Below are 24,540 nucleotides of genomic sequence, written 5' to 3'. Positions count from 1 at the left end.
GGCTTACTAGCCGCTTTGCTTCTCAATATTCTAGGATTGGCCTCTGTTATTTTCTTCTACCGATAGAGAACCTACTTAAGGACTCTATACGAGCCAGTGTGGTGTAGTGGTTAAGAGCGGTGGACTCGTAATCTGGGGAACCGGGTTCACTTCCCCGCTCCTCCATATGCAGCTGCTGGGTGACCTTGGGCTAGTCACACTTCTTTAAAGTCTCTCAGCCCCACTCACCTCACAGAGTGTTTGTTGTGGGGGAGGAAGGGAAAGGAGAATGTTAGCCGCTTTGAGACTCCTTCGGGTAGTGAAAAAGCGGGATATCAAATCCAAACTCTTCTTCTTCTTGGGTACCCCATGATGGGAAAAGGACCAGTTTTTTTCTTACAGCAATGGGCTTGAGCAACCTCAAGTGCCTCCTCCCATGTCTCTCACCACACTCCTGGCTTCATGGAGGGGGGGGGGAGACTATCAGCACCCTGAGGGCCACAGATGCTCTTCCATTGCCTTTGAGCCCAGCCCTGCTCTGATCCCCCCCAGCCCTCTCTCACTCCGCCCCCCCCCCCGGGGATCCAGGCAGGGGCTCAGTTCTCACCCCTGCAGGCCTTTCCATGAGACCCCCTTCGACTGGTTGCTAGGACACAAGCCTGAGGAGTCCCAGAAGAGGGAGGTCCTGGGCCTCTGGGAACCCCCGCCCCCGAAAAGCCTTCCAGCTTGCGCATCCTTGAGACAGACCCTGGCCCCCCATCTGCGCCCCCCTGTTGCCCCGCAGTGTCCCTCACCAGGGTGTCTCAGGGGAGCCTCTCCTGTCCGGCAGTGGCTGCTTGGGATGTGCGGGCGGAGGGTCTAGCGCCAGCCGCTCAGGCTCCGAGGAAGCCTCTCTCCACACCGTGGCCCCCACTGTCTGTGCCATCAGCTGCAGCACGGAGCGGTCCAGGCTCAGCCAGCCAGAGGGCAGCCTGGAAGGGGAGAAGGAAGTCAAGACCAGTGGGCGGATCAGAGAACGAGAGCGACAGAAAAAGGGGGGAGAGGCAGCTGTTGGGGAAAGATTGGGGTTCAGCACCCCATACCCTGTGGGTTCGGCCTTGACAGCAGGGCTGGGTTAACCATTCAGCAAAATAAGCTTGTGGTTGGGGCATCAAAGGAAGGGGGGCACCACAGAAATTCCCCAGTACTGGATTTTCAACATTAATGGTCACAGTTGCTGTACAGTGGTACCTTGGTTCTCAAACGCCTTGGTACCCAAACGCCCAAAACCCAGAAGTACCCAAACATTTTTGGGAAGCCGAATGTCTAACGCGGCTGTTGGCTATTGTTTCCGGGGCACCTGCACCAATCAGAAGCTGCGCCTTGGTTTTCAAACATTTCAGAAGTAAAATGGACTTCCGGAACGAATTGAGTTTGGTGCTTTTGTTTTTGCTATTTATTTTGTGTTTTTGTTTTTGAGGATTTTTAGGTTAATTTGTTTTTGTCTGTGTGAAACCCAGTCCAGCTACTGATTGATTGATTGATTGATTGTGTGACTGCGGAAATGGATAAAAGCCCCCCATCCAAACAATTACTTATCAGTGCAGGTAAGGGGGAAAAAATTAATTTTGATTTTTATCATCTACAATACTGTCTTATTTATTTTATAGTACGGGTACATTGAATATTGCTTTCATTTTATGGATCAATGGTCTCATTAGATAGTAAAATTCATGTTAAATTGCTGTTTTAGGGTCATGGGGTTTTTAAAAGTCTGGAACGGATTAATCCATTTTGCATTACTTTCTATGGGAAAGCGCGCTTTGGTTTTGGAACCCTTTGGTTTTGGAAGGGACTTCCGGAATGGATTAAGTTTGAGAACCAAGGTACTACTGTACTGTCAACTCAAAGACCTCTGGTGGCAAAAAGCTTGAGGTCAAAGTGCCACCAAGACCCCCCCTCCTCCTCCCAGTCTTTGGGGCTTCTGCCCATCCCTGGACACTCTAAGGCAGGCATAGGCAACCTTGGCTCTGCAGATGTTTTGGAATTACAACTCCCATGATCTCTGACCACTGGCCCTGTTAGCTAGGGATCATGGGAGTTGTAGTTCCAAAACACCTGGAGAGCCAAGGTTGCCTATGCCTACACCCTCCTCCTGCACCCCCCGGTTGCTGCCTCCCACCCACCCCACCCGCCTACCTGTTGGCCTGCTTGGGCTCCTTGGGCGCCTTTCGGGAACCAAAGAGGTGCCCCCACTTGGGGGTGCCATGGTCCTCCTGGGGACCCCCCTGCTTTGGGGCTGGCACCGCCTCCTTCTCACTGGACTGCTTCAGCTCAGTCAGCACCGAGTCCGGGGGGCTGCCCATCCAGAACGGCCGGAGGGTCTTCTCCTTCGCTGCCTCCCGGGCGGAGGGGGTCTCCGCCTTCCACCGAGGCTCAGTCCCTGCCGCCGCCACGTCCGCCGGGGCTCTGTCTGGGAGGGGCACCTCTGCGATGGGGCAGGCCTCGGCCCCTTCCACCACCCCCTCTCGCAGAGGAGGCCCCTTCTTGGGCTCGACCGGCCGGGGTGTCACCCCCGCCCCACCCTTCTTCCTGCGCTCATAGCGGGCAAAGCGAGCCCCTTCCGCCGACCCTTCGATGTAGACCTGGGAGCTCTGCATTAGCTGGTACCACCAGCTGGCCTGCTTGTCTTTCTTGGGCTCCGGGGGCTCCTTCCAGCGCCCAGACTCTGCTTCCCTCTCTGGGCGCACCGATGGGGCCCCCACGCCTTTGACTCTTTCTTCTGCTGCCTTTGCCGGGGGTCCCCCATGGCTCTCCCGGCCGCGGTCCTGCTCCGTCACGCCCCAGCTGCCGACGCTCCTCTCCAGGCTGCTGCTGCTGCTGCCGGTGGCTCCGGCCCCCATGACTGCTCCTGGCCCCCGGCTCCTCATTAGCTGGAGGGTGGAGTGGGCCGAGAGGACCAGGCCCTGCTGGACGCGGAGCATCTCCTTCTGCTGCTGCTGCTCCTTGCCCATCTGCAGGAGGTGGTGCTCAAAGAGGAGGTCCAGGCTGAAGGGGAGCAGCGACAGGGGCTGGAGGAGGAGGAGCAGCTCTTCAAAGAGGCCCTGGCACACGCTGTGCGACAGCGAGAGGAAGCCCACCGGCTGGTAGTGCACTTGGACAATGTCTGCAGGGAGAGGGAGACGAAAGGGAGAACTCCGGGTTTTCATCGGGTCATTCAATCCACATGTGGTGGAGTTGCAAAAAATAAATAAAGAGCTTTTGGGAACCAATATACCATGAATTAAAAAAGATTTTCAAATTAACGTTTATCAAAAAACCTGAAGCCTTTCTCTTAGCTATTATGGCATCAGACATTCCAAGAGAGAAAGGGGGGGGGGCACGGCACAGGCAGGTGGGTGCTTGGCTCTGCGGGGGGCACTCCTGCAGCATCGGTGGCTTCCCGGCCCCGGTCCCTGGCAACCCATGCTACACCACTGCCTCCACTAACAGGTCGGATCCTCTTTGAAACGCATCCAAGTTGGTGGCCATCCCTACCTTCTGGGAGAGATGCGGAGAACGAGGGCCTGGCTCCCTCCCCCCCAAAATGCTCAAAGCACCCTTCACAAGGCCAGAATGAGGCTGATTCTCCGTGGCCCATCTTGCCCCATGTCTCGGACCTGGCCGGGACGTTCTCCCCCTTCCCCCGGCAAGGTGCTCAACTCGATGTGGGCAGCTCTACAGAATCTGACCAGTGGCCAAGATACCAACCACTACATTCGGATGCAGGTCACCTGCCCCCCCCACCTCCCAGCCGCCTCTTCTTACCTTCGTGGTTGTAGAGGTGGTTAAACCAGAACTCCAGGGACCGGATGCTGTTGGAGGAGAAAGCACAGGGAGAGAGGCTCAGAGTCAGTCAGTCTCGTGTCCAGGACCCGCGAGTGTGAGCCTGGGAGGAAGGGCTGCGTCACCAACTACACCCCAACTTCCAAACTCAGAAGCGAGGCAGGCTGGCGCCAGGAGTTTCTGGCATCACAGGAGCCCCCAAGGAAAGTCCCGCTGCTGTGTGGGGACCAGAGCTGTGGGGAAAGGCCCCCATGTGAGTTTTGGCTGGCCAGAAAGTTATGTTAGAATCAGACCCAAGTTCCGGATTCCCCCAAGTCTCCAGGCTTGGCTTTAAAGCACAAAAGTCTCCTATGAGGCACCGGCCAAGGGGTGGAGGGGTGGGCGGGGGCTCCATGGAACCCCTCGCCTTCCTCCCTTGGAATCACAGAATTGTGGAGTTGCAAGGGACTCCCAGGGGTCACCTGGCCCAACCTCTGCAATGCAGAAACCACAGGTAAACAATAAACTTTGGTAGTGTTTAGGTTTATTGTGGGAGGTGGCGCCCTGGAGATTTGCTCCTTTCCTTCACATTCCCCCCCCGCCCCCCATTGCCCCCCCCAAGGGCTGGCGTGAGAAGGCAGAAGCAGCGCTTACTTGAGGAGGCCAAGGATGAAGGCGTTGAAGCGCATGGAGTGGCTGGTGAGCTCCGGGTATTGGCTGACTTTGCTGCAGAGGCCGTGCAGGACCTTGGTGGAGGGGCCTGTGGAAGAAGGGGAGAATCACAGAAGTGTAGCACTGGAGGGGACCCCATGGGTCATCTCGTCCAACCCCCTGCAAGGCAGGAATCACAACACAACATCCCCAAGATACAGTCAGCTGTGGATCGGGCAGAGCACCCAGCCTGCAAGGGAACCCGGCCCAGCACCCAGGGGAAGAGCTGGCACCCCGGGGAGACCCAACAGGGAGTAGATTGCAGTGGGAGTGGGGGGAGTAGATCGCAGTCTCTTGGGACATGCCTGCTATAAATAAAATAACACAAGCCAAAACACAATCCATCCTGTAGATTTAAGTATCTGTCCACAGTTGCCTCCTTGTTATCAGATGCCCCAAACCCACGTTTATTTGTAAGAAAATATGAAATAAAGTCAAACCATTTCTGGAGGCCAAAAAAAAAAAAAAAATTCAACGTGGGGGGTGGTCACAAGAAATTTTCTGCACCGGGTACCACTTGACCTTGCTATGCCACTGCCCCCCCCGGGACCCCCATGCTGCGTACCCAGCTGGGTGGAGGCCTCCACCACGCTCCAGGGGATGTTCCTCCTCTGGCCGATGATGACGTCCAGCACGTAGCCCTTGAGCCCATCGCTCAGCACGTCCCGGATGGCCGGGCACAGGTACTTCAGGATGAGGTGCCCCACATTGGGGCTGACGGAGCTGTTCCCCAGTTTGGCCTGAGAAAGGAGGAGCAGGGGAGAGAATCAGAGGACTGCAGAGAAAGAAGGTTCTTTTTACCATATGGGGTGGTCTTGTAGTAAGGTTAAAGCTTACTGGGAAATGTTGGCAAGAAGAAGGTGTCCTAGCTAAAGAAGATGGGCAAGTGAAATAAATGGCATTGCTGAAATAGCAAAATTGACTTTGAAATTAAGAGGAAGAGATGACAATGAATTTAAAGAAGATTGGAAGAACTTTATTGCAAATCTACAGAAGCAATGTACACAGGTTAATACATTAGCAGGATTTAAAAAATATTTAAGTATAAAATCATTAAAATTAGTTACTGTCCAGCCATAATGTCTTTACAAGTAAGACATTATTGCTGGACAATAACTAATTTTAATGATTTTATAATTAAATGATTTTTAATTACGTAAATGAATTAGGGTCCCTCCCAATTCTCTGATTCTCTGATCTCTGGTTTAAAGGTGAGAAAGCGTCAGAGAGACAAAGTGTTCCTGCCCTAGGCTCAGATTCATCCTGTTTGACGCTCTCTAACGATGCACCCCAGAGCACTTTCCCCCAGGCTGATGGCGCACAACACCCCTGCAGAGGAGGCCACCATCCTTTCCCTTTGGCAAGCGGACACTTTGAGAAGTGACTTGGCCAAGGCCACGCAATGAGTGGAGGGGGATCTGGAGCTGGGACTCTCAGCAACGCCTCCCGCCCAGCCGGTTTGGTCAGGGTGCTCGATTCCTTGCTTCTCCTTGCAAGCTCCCCCAGGTCAGCGTTTCCACCCCCACCAGATAAGGCGGGATTAGAGCAGCAAGATTAAGGAGAAACCAGACTTGAACTCGGCCCAGACCAAACTGCAGAAGCCTCAAGGCTGTGACCTGTCCTGGCCGCAAATCCTCAGGATTACTATAAATAAGGAAACATAAACCCTGGGGGGGGGGGGCAGCTGGAGCCGGGAGGGAGTTTGAGGAACAGGGCAGGGTCACGCGGCTGCAGACGTCTCAGCCTTTCCAGGAACACGCGAGGCTCCTTGTCAAACACGCCCGTCTCTGGAAAACAAAACGCTCCCGCTGCAAGACACATTTCCCACTGGCAGAAGGTGCCGGTCATAGAATAATAGAATTGCAGAACTGGAAGGGCCCCAGGGGTCATCGAGCCCAACCTCTGCATCGCAGGAATCTTTGGGCCAAGGGGGAACTCGAACCTGTGACCCTGAGATTAAGTCTCATGCTCTATTGAACTGATCTATCTGGTCCTCAAATCCAACCCCCTGCGGTGCAGGAATGGCGGCTGAAGCATCTCTGACAGATGGCCAGTCACGCTCTGTTTTAAAAACCTCCAGTGAAGGAGGGGCCACCACTTTGGTTCTGGTGCTACCATACAGAGCAGGAGAAGAGAAGCTGGCTCCATCTTCCCTGTGACAGCCCCTGATATCTCCTCACAGGACTCAGCTACATTAGCAAAGACACAATGGTTTGAACGCGCTATAAACAGGCAACACCAGAAGGCGCCAGAGAGCAGGAAAAAAATTATACGTGTTTTTCCATAGGTTTTTCCCCCCCTTTAGTTGAACGATCTAATTTCTGATTAATTTATAGCATTCCCCCCCCCCCCCGTCTGTAGACCCACCTTCAGTCTCCCCTTCCCCACACTAAACATCTCCAGCTCCCTGAGGGAGCTACAGTATTCTTTTTCAAGATTCTGAAGAGTCCCCTTGCACCCACAGCCTGGGATTCAATAGGCTTGGGCTCCTACTCTCCTGCCAGGTTTTCCTAGGACTGCTGCAAGAAAGGCTTCTTCTCCTCAGGGAGAGAGAGGGTGGGGGTCCGGATCCTGAGCCACAAAGGGCTCCTCTTTGGGAGCTGACCTGGGACCTGGCCTGGTCTCCCTGCTTGCCCACTGCTCTCCTGATCATTAACGAAGCTGATGAGAGTTGGAAGACTCAGGAGGGAGAAAAGGAAGCCCTTTGCTCACCTTGACCCCAGGATCCCTGCTGGTCCCAAAATGCGCCACAATCAAGTCCACAGCCATGTTGATTGCCTTGACGAGACCTGGGGCGGAAAAAGAGGGTGGGTGGGTGAGGGCCCCTGCCATGCTTCCCTTGCCTGCCCCAAGCTGCAGAGAAAATCCTAGGAAATCCATCTCCAGAAGTTTCCTTCTTGGCTAATAAAATTCCATCTGGTCTCCCACCCCCTGCAATGCAGGAAACTTGGAGATTGGCAGGTGGAATCTTGCTGCCTCTATTATCTTGGAGAATTCTGGGAGAATCCTGGTTCCAGGAGCAAGCAGGAATTCCTGCCCAGTTGCAATGGAAGAGGGTTTAGGAGAGAGAGAGAGACAGAGAGCCCAGATTGGGGGCAAGGCTGGCTCAGCCTTAAACGTGTTCAAGAGCTTCAAGGCTGCTGCAATCTCGAACATGCAAAGCTGGGCCACTCAGATAAACTAGACAGGACCGGATTTTCCAAAGACTCTTTCTGTGCTGGGAGGGGAGGAAGCGACTGGATCTGGCCCATGTGCTGGGGCGCTGACTCTCCCCACATAGGCCATCTCCCCACAACTGCTGGTAGCTGAAGTGGGAGGCCGGGGGGAGAGATTGTAATGTTACTCATTCAATAATAATAATAATAATAATAATAATAATAATAATAATAATAAAAAAGCTTCCCTAAACAGGGCTGCCTTCAGATGTCTTCTAAAAGTCTCCCAGATGTTTTTCTCTTTGACATCTGGTGGGAGGGCGTTCCACAGGGCGGGGGCCACCACCGAGAAGGCCCTCTGCCTGGTTCCCTGTAGCTTTGCTTCTCGCAGGGAGGGAACCACCAGAAGGCCCTCGGCACTGGCGATGGGGGTGAAGACGCTCCTTCAGGTATATTTCCTACCGCTCTATCTCATCTCTTTCTCCCAGGAGCTCAAGGCAATACTTCCCCTCCTCAGCAACAACCCTGAGAGGTAGGTTGGGCTGAGAGAGGCAGCAACTGGCCCAAGGTTGCCCAGGGAGCATCATGTGGCTGAGAGGGGATTCGAACCCGGGTCTCTTCCATGTCCTTGTTGCTGGGACACAGATAAAAATTGCATGCAGGAGGAGCCCCCCAGCCCCCGATATGACACCCAACTGATAGCACCCTCCTCCCCACACTCTCCTTCCTTTATCTGGGCTCCTCATGCACTTTGGGGGCACTTTGGGGGTGTGGTCTGTAAATCGCCACTCAAACTGATGCCCTCCTAGAGCCCCCAAGCCCTTTGCTCAGCTGTGTCTGGCTGAAGGGCAGGGCAGGGGGGGGGGAAGAGCAGAGAGCCCCACTTCCCTGCCTCGCACCCCACAGACGCTGCCAGGACCTCACCCTTCTTCTGCAGCAGATCAATGGAGATGGACTCTGTGTTGCCGTCCGGAGAGAGGCAGAATTCGGCCGGGGGCTTTTCCGCCAAGGAGAAATAGTCCGGGAAGAAGTCGGAGTAGTTGAGCTGCGGCTGCTTCAGGGAATGTCCTGCAGGGACAGAGGAGGAGAAGGAGAAAGAGACGGGCAGGGTCAGATCCGGCTATTCTGTGACACGTGAAATGGCTAATAATAATAATAATAATTTATTATTTATACCCCGCCCATCTGGCTGGGTTCCCCCAGCCACTCTGGGCGGCTTCCAACAAAATATTAAAATACAGAAATCAATCAAACATTAAAAGCTTCCCTAAACAGCCAGATGGGCAGGATATTATTATTATTATTATTATTATTATTATTATTATTATTATTATTATATCTGGATCAGGCCAAAGGGGGCCCATTTAATCCAGCATCCTGTTCCCACGGTGGCTAACCAGATGCCCCCATGGGAAACTCGCAAGCAGGATTTGACCCAAGAGCAACTCTCCCCTCCTAGGGTTTCCAGTCACTGGGATCCTGACTGTCGGCAGAGTCCGGTCTTTATAGCTAGTAGCCACTGGGAGAGAGTCATGAATTTGTCAAATTCTCTTTCAAATCCACCTGAGTGGGTGGCCACCCCTGCCTCCTGTGGCAGGGAGTTCCATAGTTTAACACTGCGCTGAAGGAACAAGTGTTGGATCTGGGGCTGGAGGGGGCTGTTGTCAGCCAGCCTTCACCTCCAGCCTCAGTTTCCCCACAGAAAAGGGGAGGGGGACAGAGGGGGACCTGCTGAAACTGGGAGGGGTCTCTCCTGAGCAACATTGAGGGACATTTCCCTGCAGCAACAACCTCAGGCGATACCAGGGGCCAGGTGGATTTCGCCTGGCGCTGCACAGCTCCTGACTCTGCCCTGTGGGACCAAACTGGCATTTCGTCGGCTCTGTCCTCATCGCAGCCGACTGTTGGGTAAAGACTAAGCTAGGAATGCCTTAAATCAGAATAAGTTGCTGTTCCAACTGAGGCTGCCACCCTGTCTCTCCATCTAGTCCAGGCACGTCCAACTCTATAGAGACCACGATCTCCTCCTAGTATAATAAAGCAGGGCGTGATCTACCCCTTGTCATTGCACATGGCTGTTGAGCTTTCTTTAGGTGGAGAGACCATCCTACAGATGCAGGAAAATAAGGCAATCACAAAAGCGCTGGCGGCAGCAAGGGGATATAGCAAGGGGGGCGGGGGTCACGCCCTGCGATCGACCGGAGGTTGGCGCTCGACCGGCTGGACATGCCTGATCTAGTCCAACCCCCTGCAAAGGTAAAGGGCTGGGCACACAAGGGCATCCCGAAGGCCCCCTGGCTTCCCTTGCACTTTGGGTCGGCCACAAAGCTCCCTGGCTGTCATCTTGGGCTAGCCTAACCTACCTTGCAGGGTTGTTGGGGGCATTAAATGAGGAGTGGGGAGAGCCATGCCTGCCAGCTTGAGATCCCTGGAGAAAAAGGTGGGATATACGTGGAATAAATAGATGATCTCAGAGACGGGGGGGTTGGCATCCATGGCCCACCGCTGAGTCCTCCTCTTCCATCCTGCCATTCTAGGGGGTCCCGGGGTCCTGTGCCTCCAAGGCCCCCTTTAAGCCCTCCGTCCCCACCCAGAGGGAAGAGGAGAGGAGAGCCACTCGCGGGAGGAGGGGGCCCACCGTTGAGTCTGCAGCTGGCGCGGCCCGTGCTCAAGGGGAGCTCGAAGATGGGGTTCTTCCAGGGCAGCCTGCCCTCCGGCTGCTTCCAGTCCAGGCTGCCGGCCAGCCCCGAAATGCGCTCCAGGCCCAGGGGGTTCTTCCGCCGGTACTCCCGCCACTTGAGGGCTTGCGGAGAGAGGTGGTTGGCTGGGGGGGGGGCACCCGGGACGAGGCAGGGGGCATCCGGAAGGAGAGGTGGGGGAGAAGGAGAGGGACAGAAAAGCAGGGGGAGCAAAGGGGAGGAGGCAGGAACAGAGACAGGCAGTTAGTAGCAGCAGCAGCAGCATTGGGGTGGTCATGCGGTGGAGCCCAAAACAAGGTGCAGGGGAAACACACCTGGAGGATACACCTGAGCGGGGCAGGTGGGGCAGGAGGCAGCTGGGCAGAGGAGGCTGCAGGGACCCCTGACCATCTGAGTCTTCAGAGGCCTTTCGCACACATGCACACAGGCATATTCTGCAGAATCCTAGAACTGTGGAGTTGGAAGGTGTCCCCTAGAGTCATCTAGCCCACCCCCTGCAATGCAGGATGTGTCTCAGTTCCGGCGCAGCCTGGCTTTCCCGGGGGGGGGGGGGGTTGAGAGGCGTGAAAGGACAGGAGTCAGTGCACCCCCAGAATTGGAGCCAGGCACATCCATCCCCTGCCCTCCCGCGGTGGGGGTGGGGAGGCAGAGGGGTACCCTCACTTCCAGGCAGTGGGGCCCTTGGCCTAGAGATGGTGCCTTGACATGGGTTCCCCAAAAGCAGGACCCATCCAGGCTGGGGCTGGCAGCCTGTTAACGGCCGCCTATATCTCCCCCCAACAACCAGTGTTTTGGGGGGCCCTGCAATGAAGGAAAATGACATAGCCCCCCCCAAAACCATGCACACTCCCAGATCTTTCCCCAACACCCTAACACCCCAACACTCTGCTGCATGATCATCTCTGGACCAGATACCTACCATTGAGAGGCCGAGGTCCCAGCGATCCTGCGCCCAGAGCCTCGCTGCAGGCGAGGGGCCACTGGGGCTCCCCATGGTCCCCTGGCCTGGCCAGGATCAGCCCGGGGGGCATCAGGGGAGGCAGGGCGGTGCTGCGGTGGAGCTGGCACTCGGGTGCAGGGGCATCCACTTCCGGCAGCAGCACGGGACCCTTTGTGGGCGCGGGTGGGGGGCTCTCCTTCTTGGCCAGCAGGGCGCCGCCGTTGGCGTTGCTGCTGAGCTTGGCAGCCTGGCTTCCTGAGGGAGGGGAAGTCCCGGTGGGCAGGAGGTTGGCGGAGACTGGGCAAGACCTGCTCCGGGGCGGATGGTTCTCGTTGCCCGGCGAGCAGGAGGAGGAGGAGGAAGAGGAGGAGTCCGCACTCTGGAAAAAAGGCACGTTGCTTCGTACGGGGGAGTAGCTGCCCAGCGGGGACGGGCGGGTGGTCTCTGGCACGGGCTTCCTGGCACAGCCGTCCCCCCGGGAGGCCGCCCCGTCCGCCGAGCGCTGGCCGTGCCCCGGGGCCGTGGCCTGGACCACCATCTCAGCCGAGGTGGCGGAGGCCGAGGACTGGGAGGCGGAGGAGAGAGTCTGGCTGGCGGCCGAGCGGCTGTAGAGCTGGGAGAGGCTGGCGGCAAAGTGGCTGTGCAAGGCCCGCGCTGCCTTGGGCTGCTTGGCAAAGTGGTGCTGGAACACAAAGGGCTGGATGGGCAGGGTGGTCGGGCGCTGGGCCTTGCTGTAGCGCACCACCGACTTGCTGTCCGCTGCGCCGCCTGCAGAGGGAGAGAGAGAGCGTGAAAGGACAACCAGGGGACCCATGCCAGGCTTCTCTTCTCCCAGCGCCCAAATGCCCCATAGAAAACTGGACTGCAGATAGACTGCCTCTGGAGCTGGAAGTTCCTTAAGAGCAGGGGTCAGCAAACTTTTTCAGCTGGGAGCCGGTCCATTGTCCCTCAGACCTTGTGGGGGGCCAGACTTTATTTTGGGGAAAAAAATATGAACGAATTCCTATGCCCCACAAATAACCCAGAGATGCATTTTAAATAAAAGGACACATTCTACTCATGTAAAAACATGCTGATTCCCGGACGGTGTCTTATTTTTGGAGAAACACGGTATGTACACTGTTACAAACAAAAACCAACACACTCTAAAGATCTATACATACAAAAAGACAATCGCAAAAAAGCAAAAATAAAATAAAAAGCTATTCATTTACATTACTGCGCATAGGAGCCAACTCCATGGGGTCAAGGGCTCTTCAACCCCCCAATAGTATTTGAGGGAGCCAGCCCCCCCCCCCCAGTTGTTGGGCATTGCCATTCATGTGGTGTGTGCGCGCCATGCCATGTGATCGATTATGCGGGTCAGGGCTTACCTGAGCCCCCCCCCCATATTTTATTCAAGTTGGTGCCCCTGTGTTTGTGTTACTTTTTGCAGTGAAAGGCTCCGTCTTTGGCATAAATGTCTGTGAAATGATGCCCAACACAGACGCTATCTAGGTGCCTCCATCAATCTGGGAATCCGAGTCAGAGGCAGCCTGGCAGGTGCTGGCTCTGGGCATCTCCCTGAGGTTGGTGTGACCCTCTGCTGTGTGACTGGCACAGGCAGCCCCTTTCGAAGCCTCTGGGTCACTGTGCCCCTTGGAGCCAAAGGGAAGCGGAGAAGGGCAGGGCAGAAAGAAAGGGGCCTCCCCCCCGGATGGGTCAAGCCAGTCCTCTTGCCAAGGCCGACTGGCCCCTTCAGCTAGGCTGGACTCTCCTTTCCTTGGTCCAGGGAAAGAGGCTCCTTGGCACCCCAGAGAAGCCTCTTCCAACCCACAACATTATCCTTAACAGCTCTGAGAAGTTCCTTAAAGCCCAGCTCATGCCGCCTTTTCTGTACAGCCGTACCTTGGTTGTCGAACGCCTTGCGACTCAAACATTTTGGCTCTCAAACACCAAAAACCCAGAAGTGAGTGTTCCAGTTTGTTGTTGTTGTTGTTGTTGTTGTTGTTGTATTTATACCCCGCCCACCTGGCTGGGTTTTCCCCGCTACTCTAGGCGGCTTCCAACAATTGCCAACATACATTAAAATATCACAGATTAAAAACTTCCCTAAACAGGGCTGCCTTTAGATGTTTTCTAAATGGCAGGTAGTTGTTCATCTCCCTGACCTCCGATGGGAGGGCGTTCCACAGGGCGGGAGCCACTACCGAGAAGGCCCTCTGCCTGGTTCCCTGTAGCTTTGCTTCTCGCAGTGAGGGAACCGCCAGAAGGCCCTCGGCGCTGGATCTCAGTGTCCGGGCTGAACCTTTGTGAATGTTTTTCGGAAGCCAAACGTCCGTCACGGCTCCCGAGGCTTCCGACTGAGTACAGGAAGTTCCTGCAGCCAACTGGAAGCTGCACCTTGGTTTTTGAATCATTCAGGGGGGTCGAATGGACTCCTGGAGTGGATTAAGTTTGACAACCAAGGAACCACTGTACCTCATACCTCAAACTGGACAAGGAAGCAACCCACCTCCCTCTTGATTCCAGGAACATTTTGGATCTTCACATTCACTTGGAGAGCTGGAAGGCCCCATGGGTCATCTAGTTCAACCCCCTGCAATTCAGTTGACCTCTCCTGCCCCTGCCTTGAAATCCTCCATATTTCCTCCAGCCCTCCTAGGGATGTGGGGGCAGAGCCCTGCCTGGTCCTCTGGCTCAGGGGCAGCCGCACCCCAGCACCCAACTCTGGGAAAGAAGATCATCCCTCCGCTAAGCCCACACTTTCAGCAGAGCAAGCAAAATCTCCCCCCTCCCCTCTATTCCTCTTCAGGGCCCACTGACACCTGCTCTGCCCCAGCAATGTGGGCAAGAGGTCCCTCCTGGCACTGCATGCCCTGCCTTGACGTGGAGCTGGCACCTCAGCCAGGACTAGCTCCTTGCCCCAGGGCAGCACAGCACAGGTCGAGAATTACACGGGGACAGCCCCTAGCAACAGTCCCCACCCCCCAGGCCAGGCCAGCGCCAAGCCCAGGAGGGATCACCCAGCTGCCCCATTAATGAAAACCAGCAGGGCAACAAACCGGGACACAGTGCTGGCTTTCATTCAGTTGAAGGCATGGCTGAACCTTCCCAGTTTATCTATATATAGATATATAAATGTAATAACAAGGCCAGTGGAAGTGATGATATTCCAGCTGAACTATTTAAAATTTTAAAAGATGATGCTGTTAAGGTGCTACACCCAATATGCCAGCAAGTTTGGAAAACTCAGCAATGGCCAGAGGATTGGAGAAGATCAGTCTACATCCCAATTCCAAAGAAGGGCAGTGCCAAAGAATGCTCCAACTACCGCACAATTGCGCTCATTTCACACGCTAGCAAGGTTATGCTTAAAATTCTACAAGGCAGGCTTAAGCAGTATGTGGACCGAGAACTCCCAGAAGTGCAAGCTGGATTTCGAAAGGGCAGAGGAACCAGAGACCAAATAGCAAACATGCGCTGGATTATGGAGAAAGCTAGAGAGTTCCAGAAAAACGTCTACTTCTGCTTCATTGACTATGCAAAAGCCTTTGACTGTGTCGACCACAGCAAACTATGGCAAGTTCTTAAAGAAATGGGAGTGCCTGATCACCTCATCTGTCTCCTGAGAAATCTCTATGTGGGACAAGAAGCTACAGTTAGAACTGGATATGGAACAACTGAGTGGTTCAAAATTGGGAAAGGAGTACGACAAGGTTGTATATTGTCTCCCTGCTTATTTAACTTATATGCAGAATTCATCATGCGAAAGGCTGGACTAGATGAATCCCAAGCCGGAATTAAGATTGCCGGAAGAAATATCAACAACCTCAGATATGCAGATGACACAACCTTGATGGCAGAAAGCGAGGAGGAATTAAAGAACCTTTTAATGAGGGTGAAAGAGGAGAGCGCAAAATATGGTCTGAAGCTCAACATCAAAAAAACCAAGATCATGGCCACTGGTCCCATCACCTCCTGGCAAATAGAAGGGGAAGAAATGGAGCAGTGAGAGATTTTACTTTCTTGGGCTCCTTGATCACTGCAGATGGTGACAGCAGTCACGAAATTAAAAGACGCCTGCTTCTTGGGAGAAAAGCAATGACAAACCTAGACAGCATCTTAAAAAGCAGAGACATCACCTTGCCGACAAAGGTCCGTATAGTTAAAGCTATGGTTTTCCCAGTAGTGATGTATGGAAGTGAGAGTTGGACCATAAAGAAGGCTGATCGCCGAAGAATTGATGCTTTTGAATTATGGTGCTGGAGGAGACTCTTGAGAGTCCCATGGACTGCAAGAAGATCAAACCTATCCATTCTTAAGGAAATCAGCCCTGAGTGCTCCCTGGAAGGACAGATCGTGAAGCTGAGGCTCCAATACTTTGGCCACCTCATGAGAAGAGAAGAATCCTTGGAAAAGACCCTGATGTTGGGAAAGATTGAGGGCACTAGGAGAAGGGGACGTCAGAGGACAAGATGGTTGAACAGTGTTCTCGAAGCTACCAACATGAGTTTGACCAAACTGCGGGAGGCAGTGGAAGACAGGAGTGCCTGGCGTGCTATGGTCCATGGGGTCACGAAGAGTCGGACACGACTAAACGACTAAACAACAACAACAATATAAATGTAAAAAAGGGTGCAACTGTGGGCTCCACTTTTCTCCGAAACCGCTTGACCGATTGTCCTGGAATTTGGACACAACGGTTCATGCCACTACCCGGGTGTTTGCACAACCTCGGATTGCTCACATCTCATACCTGCGCAGGTAAAAACCTGCTTTTCCACAAACTAAAACAGCGCCCTCAAGTGACGTTATTCCCACAGCTCCTCCTCCACCTCCTCCTCCCTCCCCATGGAGTCTACCCCACACCCACAAACCCCGCCTCCGCCACGAGATCCTGTAAAACAGGGGGACCCTGAGACTCAGGGGGATCTGAAGGGGGGCCATTACCCTCCATTTGACAGACTAACACACAGCAACGCCTGCAGGGCCAGCTAGTTTATTATAAATGTACATCCCATCCTTTCTCCCAGATGAGCCTACGAAGTGAGAAAGCAATCAAAGCATCTTACAAACAACTTCAAAGCAGATGGAGAGCAGGAAAGATCTCCGCTTAAAAGGCTCGTTGGAAGAGGAAGGGCTTCAGCAGGTGCCAAAAAGGCAACAGAGGCTGCTTAATATCCCAGGCAAAGCAGGATGAGGGCTCAACCGGCAGCTCCTGTGGGAGCCACAAGTCTGGCCGCCCCCGGGAGGACTTTGGCATCTGCCTGGGCAAACAAGCCTTGCTCAGCCTCAGAGAATGGGGCAGGCCAACCTGGCAGGGCCGTTGTAGAGGTTTCAAGGCTGCCGCCATGTGTGCCAAGCAGTCAGACCTCTCAGAAAGTGCTGGGCAAGTTCATTAGTGCTGCTAATGGGAATATTTGAGGGCCTTTTTGAGACCAATCTGTGGTTGAAAGGGAGGGGGAACCCTCCTGAAGAGAAACCAGGAGTCAGCCCAGTTCTGCCCCTGGACAAAGCAATCAGGCGCATCCTGCTAACATCACCAGGTCCTTCATACAAGCATCTGAAACGGGGAGAAGAGCTTCTCCGAGGTTGGGCTGGACAAGGCATTGGAAAAACCGTGTCAAGCTGGAAGGATGGAGCAGGGAGGCTCAAAAAGGGTCCCATGGGTGGGCGAGTAGGAGTCAGCTGGGGGGGAGGGGAGGCAGGACCAGGGCCCTCCCTTCCCCCACCCACCCCGATTCACAGCCCACTTCCCCCTTTGAACCATCTATGTGTAGGGGGGGGCTATGGGGGTTTTAGCCTCTGCCCTGGACCCTCTTGGAAGAGGGTCCATATGAACTAGCAAGGGCCAGCGAGAGAACCCCACACCCTTCGATGGGGGCTGCAAGGGCGGACTCTGCCCCTCTGGTGGCCAGGCATGTTTGCCTCCTCCTCCTCCTCCTCCTCCTCCTCCTCCTCCTCCTCCTCCTCCTCCTCCTCCTCCTCCTCCTCCTCCTCCTCCTCATGCAAAAGGGGCTCCCCCAGCCCACAAGACCCCCGAATTCCTCCAGACCTTTTTATTTAACTTGGGATGTCCTGGGCTGGTGCTCACCGCAGCTGCAGACGGAGGTGTTTTTGCTTCCCTGGGAGAGGAAGGAGGAGAGCAACTGCCTTGGCCCCTCCCTGAAATGGGAGCCCAGCTGCACAACACGAGGGTCTCCTCCTCCTGTAGCTGCCCCCTCCCCCTGAGCACAAGACCAGCTTCTCCTCTTTCAGCTCTTCTCCTCCAGGCCAGCTGCTCCCACTTGGGAGGCGACTCTGAGCTGCTTCGCTTTGGACAGATCTCTCTCCAAGGTGGACCACTCCTGCCTCCAAGCAGGGTCTCTGGTCCATGCCAGGAGCCCCCGGAAGGTAGGGAATTGGGGAGTCCCACTAGCAGCCTCCCCCTAGGAAACTGGGTGGCGGCCAAAAGGAGACTAAGGGGGGGGGGTATTAGGTGTTATGCTGGAGTGAATGAAGAAAATAATGTTTATATATAGTTCTTTAGCTTCTTAACCTCTCTCTCTCTCTTCTAAATCTTTTTCTATTCCATTTTCTTTATCCCTCCCTCCCTCCTTCCTTCCTCCTCTTCTCTCTTTTTTGCCTTCAGATGTTTTAGTTTGGCCAAATGGGGGAAAAATAATATTTGACAATAATCTTTGTATTCTTCTTTATAAACCCTAATGAAAACTTTTTTAAAAGAAAAAGAAAAAGCAAGCAGACTTGGGGGGGGGGTGCCAAGGCCCCAAACTGAAGGGAGTGCGGGCAGAGAAGAGCGAAGGTGAAATTGCCCTTGGGGCCAGGAAGGACCAGGGAGCCTCGAGAGCCTGTGGCTGGGAGCCTTCCTGATCTAGGGAATGTCCATGCATCCCTTGGGGATGAAAGGGCTGGTGGAGGAGACTCTGGTCTAAGTGTTCCTGAACATGGATCACCCTGGCAGGGGGCAGGGGGATTGGACAAGCCACCTTCTCGAGAGTAAAGGATTTGAGAGGAGTCGTAAAACAAATGCTGGGCAGGCTTTGGGATCTGGGCCCGTTTCTGCCGCAGGAGGGTGCTGTGCGGCTTCCGAGCAAAGCCTGCCCCTCTCTCTTCCTCTCCCAAGGAGGCTCTTTGCACCCCCAGAGCTACCACCTCCCTTCCTTCTCTGCTCACCTGCCGTTAGACTGCAAGACCAACCAGGGACCCGGCCCTTGTGGGCACATTTCAGATCCTCAGCAAACTACGTCGTGCGGTGGCATCAAGCAGGCCACAGAAATCAGGAGAAAGGTTTCATTGCAAACCTCTGGAAGTTGTTTCTTTGGGCAGGGGGATGTCAAAAGAAAGCCAAGCCCTGCTAGGAATCTCCTCCTTGTTCCAACGCTGAGCCCCAGACCAAGCAGGGTCTCCCACAGCATCCCGGGCCAACACACAGCCTGCCAAGTGCCCAAGCCACACCTTCATGGGCAAGAGGGCTGTCCAGGGCGACCCTTGGCCTCCCCAGTCAGAGGCCGCAATGCTGGAATAGCCAGAGAGGAAAGCTCTCTTGTCCTCAATCCTGTTTGCCTCTTGTCGGCCACTGTGAGAACTAAAGGGGCTACAGGCCTGATCCAGCAGGCTCTTCATTTGTTCTAATGAAAACGCCATTCTGGCCATCGTCCCCAGGGACCCCTCCCCTCCCCAAACCACCACACAAACCTCTCAGTACCTAAGAATACAAGGCCCTTTAATTTGGACCAAATGCCTGCAGCTGCTGCCTCACGGCTGGTCTCACCTCTAGGGCATCATCAGGGACAGTGGGGTGCACCCACAGCTCCCCACATGGTCCAGCCCCACTGCAGGCAAAGTCTTCCCCTCAGCATTGAGCCTTCCTGGGTGGCCGGCCGACCCATTTGGGGAGCCACAAACGTGCCGCGCTGCCCCTCCCAGACCCCCCATCAGACAAGAAGTGGCTCCAGTCCAGATCAGGATCCCCAGTTCACCCCCAAGGATGTTCTGGCCTGGGAGGAAATGTCCCCTGCTTGCCCCGAGGGCTGGTCATCTTGCCCATCATCGCCCTTTGGGGGAAGCCATGTTTACAGAACCACAGAATTCTAGAGTTGGAAGGGGCCCCCAAGGGCCATCTAGTCCCTGCAACACAGGAATTACAACTTAAGCATCCCTGACAGGGGGCCACCCAACCTCTCTTTAAAAACCTCGCAGAATCCTAGAATTGTTGAGCTGGAAGGGACCCCAAGGGCCATCTAGCCTAACTCCAGGAGGAGGAGACATTGAGCTGACTGCCCCTCCAACATTCTGGCCCTCAGACAAACACGCACAATCCACCGGCTGCGAGGGAGAAGCAGCAGGCCAGTCACCCAGGGCAGAGGCTTACCATCAGCTCGGGCACGAATGTCTTTCTGGCCAAGGCCGCTGGCAGACCCCGGCTCCATCAAAGCGGAGAAGAAGGGCTGCCCAGGCCCCTCCTGCCCGCAGGAAGGCATCTCCCTGGAGCCCATGCCCTTCCTGGGGGTGCTCAGCCCCCTCTCGGCGCCACAGTAGCCTTCGCAGCTGCGGTTGAGGGCGTGGGATGGGAGGCTCTGGCTGTGCCCCGCCTGGCCGTCCCTCTGGTACTCGGGGATCGGGGAGAACTCCAGGGAAGAGTCCCTGCTGGTGCGCAGCGGGGGAGAGGAGCCCGTCTTCTTGCGGCCCTTGGCCAGCTCCGCAAAGGACGTGACTCGCTTGGGCGGGGAGCCCTGGGAGGGCAGCGCAGGGCCGTCGCTCAGCTTGACCGGGCAGCTCATCATGCGCTCCAGGGAGCCCAAGCGCCCGGTGGGGCTGCGGTCCAGGCTGCGGTCATAGCTGCGGGACCGCTGCCTCCGTGGGCCGGCCAGGGTGGGCGGCGAGACATTGATGTACACCTGCCCCTCGATGGCGCCCTTCTCGGCCTCCCCCTGCGACTCCGCCCGCGAGCAGTCCGTGTCACTGTCAGCCGCATCGGGCCTCTGGAACAGGTAGTACTCGGTGGGCTGCAGGGGGCTGCCCCGCGGGTGCTCCTCCGAGCAGCTGGTGATGGACGAGCCGGCCGGGCTGGGCGAGGACTGGGAGGACAGGTCGCAGGTCACCAGCTTGTAGTAGTTTTGGGTGGCCACCACCAGCCGGGCCTGGCTCTGGAAGCAGGCCGTGAGGTCGGAGGCCTCCGAGGCGCAGGGCTCACACAGGGCGGGGTAGGAGTTGCAGTTGGCGTCCAAGACCGGGGAGGAGGCGTGGTGGCACCCGCAGGCCTGGTGCGGCTCACCGGGGGCCTTTGGCTCGCTGGGTGAGGAGTGCAAGTCCAGGTAGAAGGCCCCCGAGTCCGAGTGGCTTCCGGAGGAGGAGTCGTCGCAGGAGTGGGCCCCCGAGTTGAGGTTGGGGTGCGTGTGCCCGTTCATCTTGTTGTAGAGGGCGCTGAAATTGACCAGGACGCCGTCGGAGCTGTTGCAGGAGGAGTCGCTGACGTATCCCATTGGCTGGTCTGGGGCCTCTGACTGGCTGGAGAGGCTGTAGCAGCAGCAGCGCTGCAGCTCTGCGCTGGAGCAGCTGCACGTCCGGCTGCGGGGAGCGTCCCGGCTGTGCGCCAGCTCCTCACCGTCGCTGGCCCACTCCTGCTCGAAGGAGAAGCTGGAGGGTTCGGCGCGGTGGCAGCCGTACTCATCCAGCTCCATCAGCTCAGGCGCCAGGCGGCTCCTCTTGCGGGCATCTTCGCGGGAGAGCTCCTCCTCCTCCTCCTGCCCCTCCACCACGTCCGCACGGGGGCTGCCGCTCCAGGGTTTCACGACGGGGCTGGTGTCGTGCAGGCGGAAGGGTGGCAGGGCCAGCTCATGCAGGCGGAAGGGTGGCAGGGCCAGCTCGTGGAGGTGGAAGGAGGCCTTGCCCAGCTCATCCTCGCAGAGGTCCTGGGTCTCGCTGCCACCCAGCAGGAAGGGGTTCTGTCGCTTGTTGGCACCGGGGGCAGGCAGGTCCCTGCGCTGGGCCTCCTTCTCTTCGGGCGTCTCCCCTGGGGCCAGGGTTGCTTCTGGAGCCTGGAGCAAGGTGCTGTAGAGCAGGGAGTCGGCCTGTGAGAGGTCCCGCTCTGGGAGGGAGCCGGTTCGCAGGGCCCCCGAGTCGGCCTGCCCAAAGGGGTTGGCCCGTTTGCTGGTGGTGCCGCAGCACGGCCGGTCGGGGACCTGGCAGTGCACCAGGGGAATGTGGTGGACAATCAGCGTCTCGCCGGCCAGCTTGGGGGGGCTATCCATCACCCTCACTCTCCAGGACCCCCGCGGTCCCCAGGCTACCCATGGAAGGATTCCGGTGAGGAGGGACTGCAGAAGCGCATCTCATCCAAGCATCCAAGGAGCACCTGGAGGGAGACAAACAGCAAGCAGTCAGCAGCCTGGAAACAAAGGAGGGCCCCCCTGCTGGCTCCTGGCCTGGACCACCTCGGGTGCCCCCTGCTCAGAACTCTTGATGAGCCCCTGGGACTCAGCAAGAGACTTAGTGAGCCCCCAGGGGAGGAAAGTGGCTCAGCACTACAACAGAGAGACCATCACCATCACTGGTAAATCAGTCTTTCTCAGAACAGTCCTCAGTAAAGTACTAAAAACCTATAGACACTAAAACAGGGGTTTTCAACCTTTTTGAGTCCATGCTTCCCTTGACCAGGAGCCCAGTGAGGTCCCCCCCTTGCCTGCAGAGCTGGCAGCCCCCACCCCTTTTCGAACCCCCTCAGCCTCCTCTCCCCTTTCCTTGGGAGTCCTCTGGGCAGGCGCTGCTACTGCCCCTCATCTCTGAGCTGCCCCCTGCCCCAAGGAGAGGTGCCTCCTCACACTGCCCCCCCCAGGGGCCTGGGAAGAGGATGTCCCCAGTCTCAGCGGTCCAATGGAGACAGGCCAAAGGTGAAGGTGAGGCCAACGCCTTGCCTTGGGTGGCAGCAGTGGGCGCTGCCAGGCTCCCCTTCAGCACCGGGCACTCAGCTCCCAGGCAAGCCTTGCACACCGCAAGCCCAAGAAAGGCCAGCTGTGGCCCTTGTCTGCCTGCCTGGCCTCCCACTTCTCTCTCCCTTCCCAACAGCAAGGGCTGGCAGACTGGTTGGCTGGGCTCCCTTGCCCGCCTGCTTGCTTGCTTACTCTGATGCTGCCTCAGCACCCAGCACCCCCTGGCCAACCCCAGAGGCACCATTCCCCCGGGGAGCTTGTAGCCAGGGCTGCTGCGACAGCCGTGCAAGAGAGCATGCAAAGAGGGAGGCAAGGAAAGAGGGACGGAGGCTAGTGTTTTCTGTGGCATCCGTGACCTTCATTCAAGGCACCCCAGGGTGCCACGGCACACTGGTTGAAAACCACTACACTAAAAGAAACTAGAGCAAATAATTAAAAGAGAAAGTAAATTTGTTGCTCCTGAAGAGGATCTTGGGGTCATTCACCCTCCCCCCACCTGCACCTCAGCCGTATCTGCACTTGGTCACACCTTCTTTCCCTGCATGCACAGAGCACAAAACAGCCCCCCCCCCCACCCCTCCAGTTCTCCAGTCCCTACTCACGTCACCCCAAGGCCTTTGGGTGTCTTTCCCCTTTGCCTTCCTGGAACCTGCAGCATCCCATGACAACAGCTGAGTCGATGTCCCCCCCCCCCACCCCGTGTGCTTCTGCACCAAAACCACCCTTTTCCTGTCAAGGCCACGGATCTGCTTCCGACCCCCAAGAGCCAGAAGCTGCTCCCTCGCATGGACCGTCTCCAGAGGCAACTGAAGCAAAGAGCGTTTTCCTGGAGAAGCCCAGCCTGGAGGCTCTTTGCCTGCTACTCCTGCCAACCGCCAGACTCCTGGCCTCTTGTCAGAGCATTTCTGAGTGCCCGTCTCACAGCCGGACCCCTTGGCAAACGGACCTTCCTGGAACAAGCTGAAATTGCGTCCCCTCCATTAGGGAAGATGCCTACCTGCGCGATGACCTCCTGCCCCCACCAGAAATTAGGTTAATGGGATGCCGTGGGAACCTAGCAAGACCACGTGACGCAAGGGAACCAGCGAGAGCCTTGTGCCCTTGGGAAATGGGGGAGGAACTGTGTCCCCTCTTGAAGGAAACCCCGAGGCAGCAGCTGTCCACAGGCTGCCTTGTCCTTGCTTTCCTAATAAAGAGCATTTGATAAATTATTCCTGCCTCTGCTTGGAAATTCATAGGCTCTAGCCCCGTGCTTAGAACTGTCTCCTAGTCTGTGGTTCACCACATGTCAGTTTGGGAGGGATGGATCAAACTCTCAGCTGAGGTGTGGGGAACCCCTTGGCCTGGGTCAAACACCCCACGGGCATCTCTGATAGGCATTTAAAGAAGAAAAAATGGTGATTTGTGGCTTTAGGAATCTCAGCCAAAGCATCCATGGCTGGGTGGTGGCCCGGCGGGGGGGACGGGGGGACGGGACAGCCCTGCCCAGGGCTGACTCACCCCTAGCAGGATGATGTCATGAAGCCCAGAAGAGCCATTGTCTGTGGGGGGTGGTGGGGGTGGTGGACAGGCTCCAGAAAGGACTGCTTCTGCTGCTCAACAGAGGGGGCTCCTTTTGAAAACTGTTTTTATTTTTTATTTATGTCATTTTAAATTGTAATTGATATTAATGTTGTCTTTTTAGTTTTAGATTTTATGATTCATGTGGAATTTCCCCCCCATTTGGTTGTGTGCCTTTTGATGTGTTTTATTTATTGTTTATGACTTTTGTTATGTTGGTAATTATGTAAATCTTGTTATGTTGTAAGCCGCCTTGAGCCTTGTTTCAACTATGGAAAGGTGGCATACAAATTAAATGATGATGATGATGATGATGATCTGGCCCTGCCTCATTGGACACCGGCGGAGTCCAGCCAAAGGTTAGCCCAAAGACACTACTCTGCCCCCTCCTCTCTATCCCTGACTAGCGATGCATCGAAATCATGCGCACGCAGCCAAGAAGCCTTTGCTGCAGCAGGACCAAATGGCGACTCACCGTGGCAGGTGAAAAAGCAAAATGGGTAAAAATTCAATTAAAATGCAGCTAGAGACCAAGAGCAGTGGAACGTGTGGGACACCTTTTCACCCCAAAAGTAATCCACGTTTGTCCCTGTGAGCAGAAGGCACCTAGGCCATGTGCTGCCCACCCCCAAAATGGCCACTTCCCCCCATCACCATCTCCGCAGGTAAGGGAGCCCAAAGGTTGGCCTCTGCAGCTGATCACGACACACAAGAGGGTCCTCCTTGCTTATGCTAGTTATTTATTAAATTTGCACCCCGACTTTCCTTCGAGGAGTTCAAGGTGGCACATATACTTTCCCTCA

The 24,540-nt window shown here is 55.8% G+C and overlaps 1 protein-coding gene across 5 annotated transcripts in view; it reads right to left on the bottom strand.

The window, feature by feature from the left end:
• Positions 1 to 24,540, bottom strand: part of RUSC2 (RUN and SH3 domain containing 2) — a 46,564-nt gene that overhangs the window by 4,216 nt on the left and 17,808 nt on the right. For 4 of the 5 annotated variants that reach the window (XM_035100752.2, XM_035100756.2, XM_035100753.2 and 1 more), the window contains exons 2-11: positions 19,621 to 21,603; positions 11,247 to 12,035; positions 10,267 to 10,452; positions 8,553 to 8,696; positions 7,186 to 7,262; positions 5,039 to 5,213; positions 4,417 to 4,522; positions 3,766 to 3,812; positions 2,158 to 3,124; positions 774 to 950 (exon numbers count right to left, since the gene is read on the bottom strand). In XM_035100752.2, the coding sequence (XP_034956643.2) occupies positions 774 to 950; positions 2,158 to 3,124; positions 3,766 to 3,812; positions 4,417 to 4,522; positions 5,039 to 5,213; positions 7,186 to 7,262; positions 8,553 to 8,696; positions 10,267 to 10,452; positions 11,247 to 12,035; positions 19,621 to 21,499 (4,547 nt within the window). In that variant the 5' untranslated portion in view covers positions 21,500 to 21,603. The remainder of the gene's footprint in view (positions 1 to 773; positions 951 to 2,157; positions 3,125 to 3,765; positions 3,813 to 4,416; positions 4,523 to 5,038; positions 5,214 to 7,185; positions 7,263 to 8,552; positions 8,697 to 10,266; positions 10,453 to 11,246; positions 12,036 to 19,620; positions 21,604 to 24,540) is intronic. The other variant, XM_035100757.2, reaches the window with a different exon arrangement.

The sequence above is a fragment of the Zootoca vivipara genome, chromosome 11 (genome assembly GCF_963506605.1).
Source record: "Zootoca vivipara chromosome 11, rZooViv1.1, whole genome shotgun sequence".
In the NCBI taxonomy this organism is placed as follows: Eukaryota; Metazoa; Chordata; class Lepidosauria; order Squamata; family Lacertidae; genus Zootoca; species Zootoca vivipara.
Note: the sequence above shows the minus strand (reverse complement) of the source record. Positions and strands in the feature narration are given on the sequence as shown.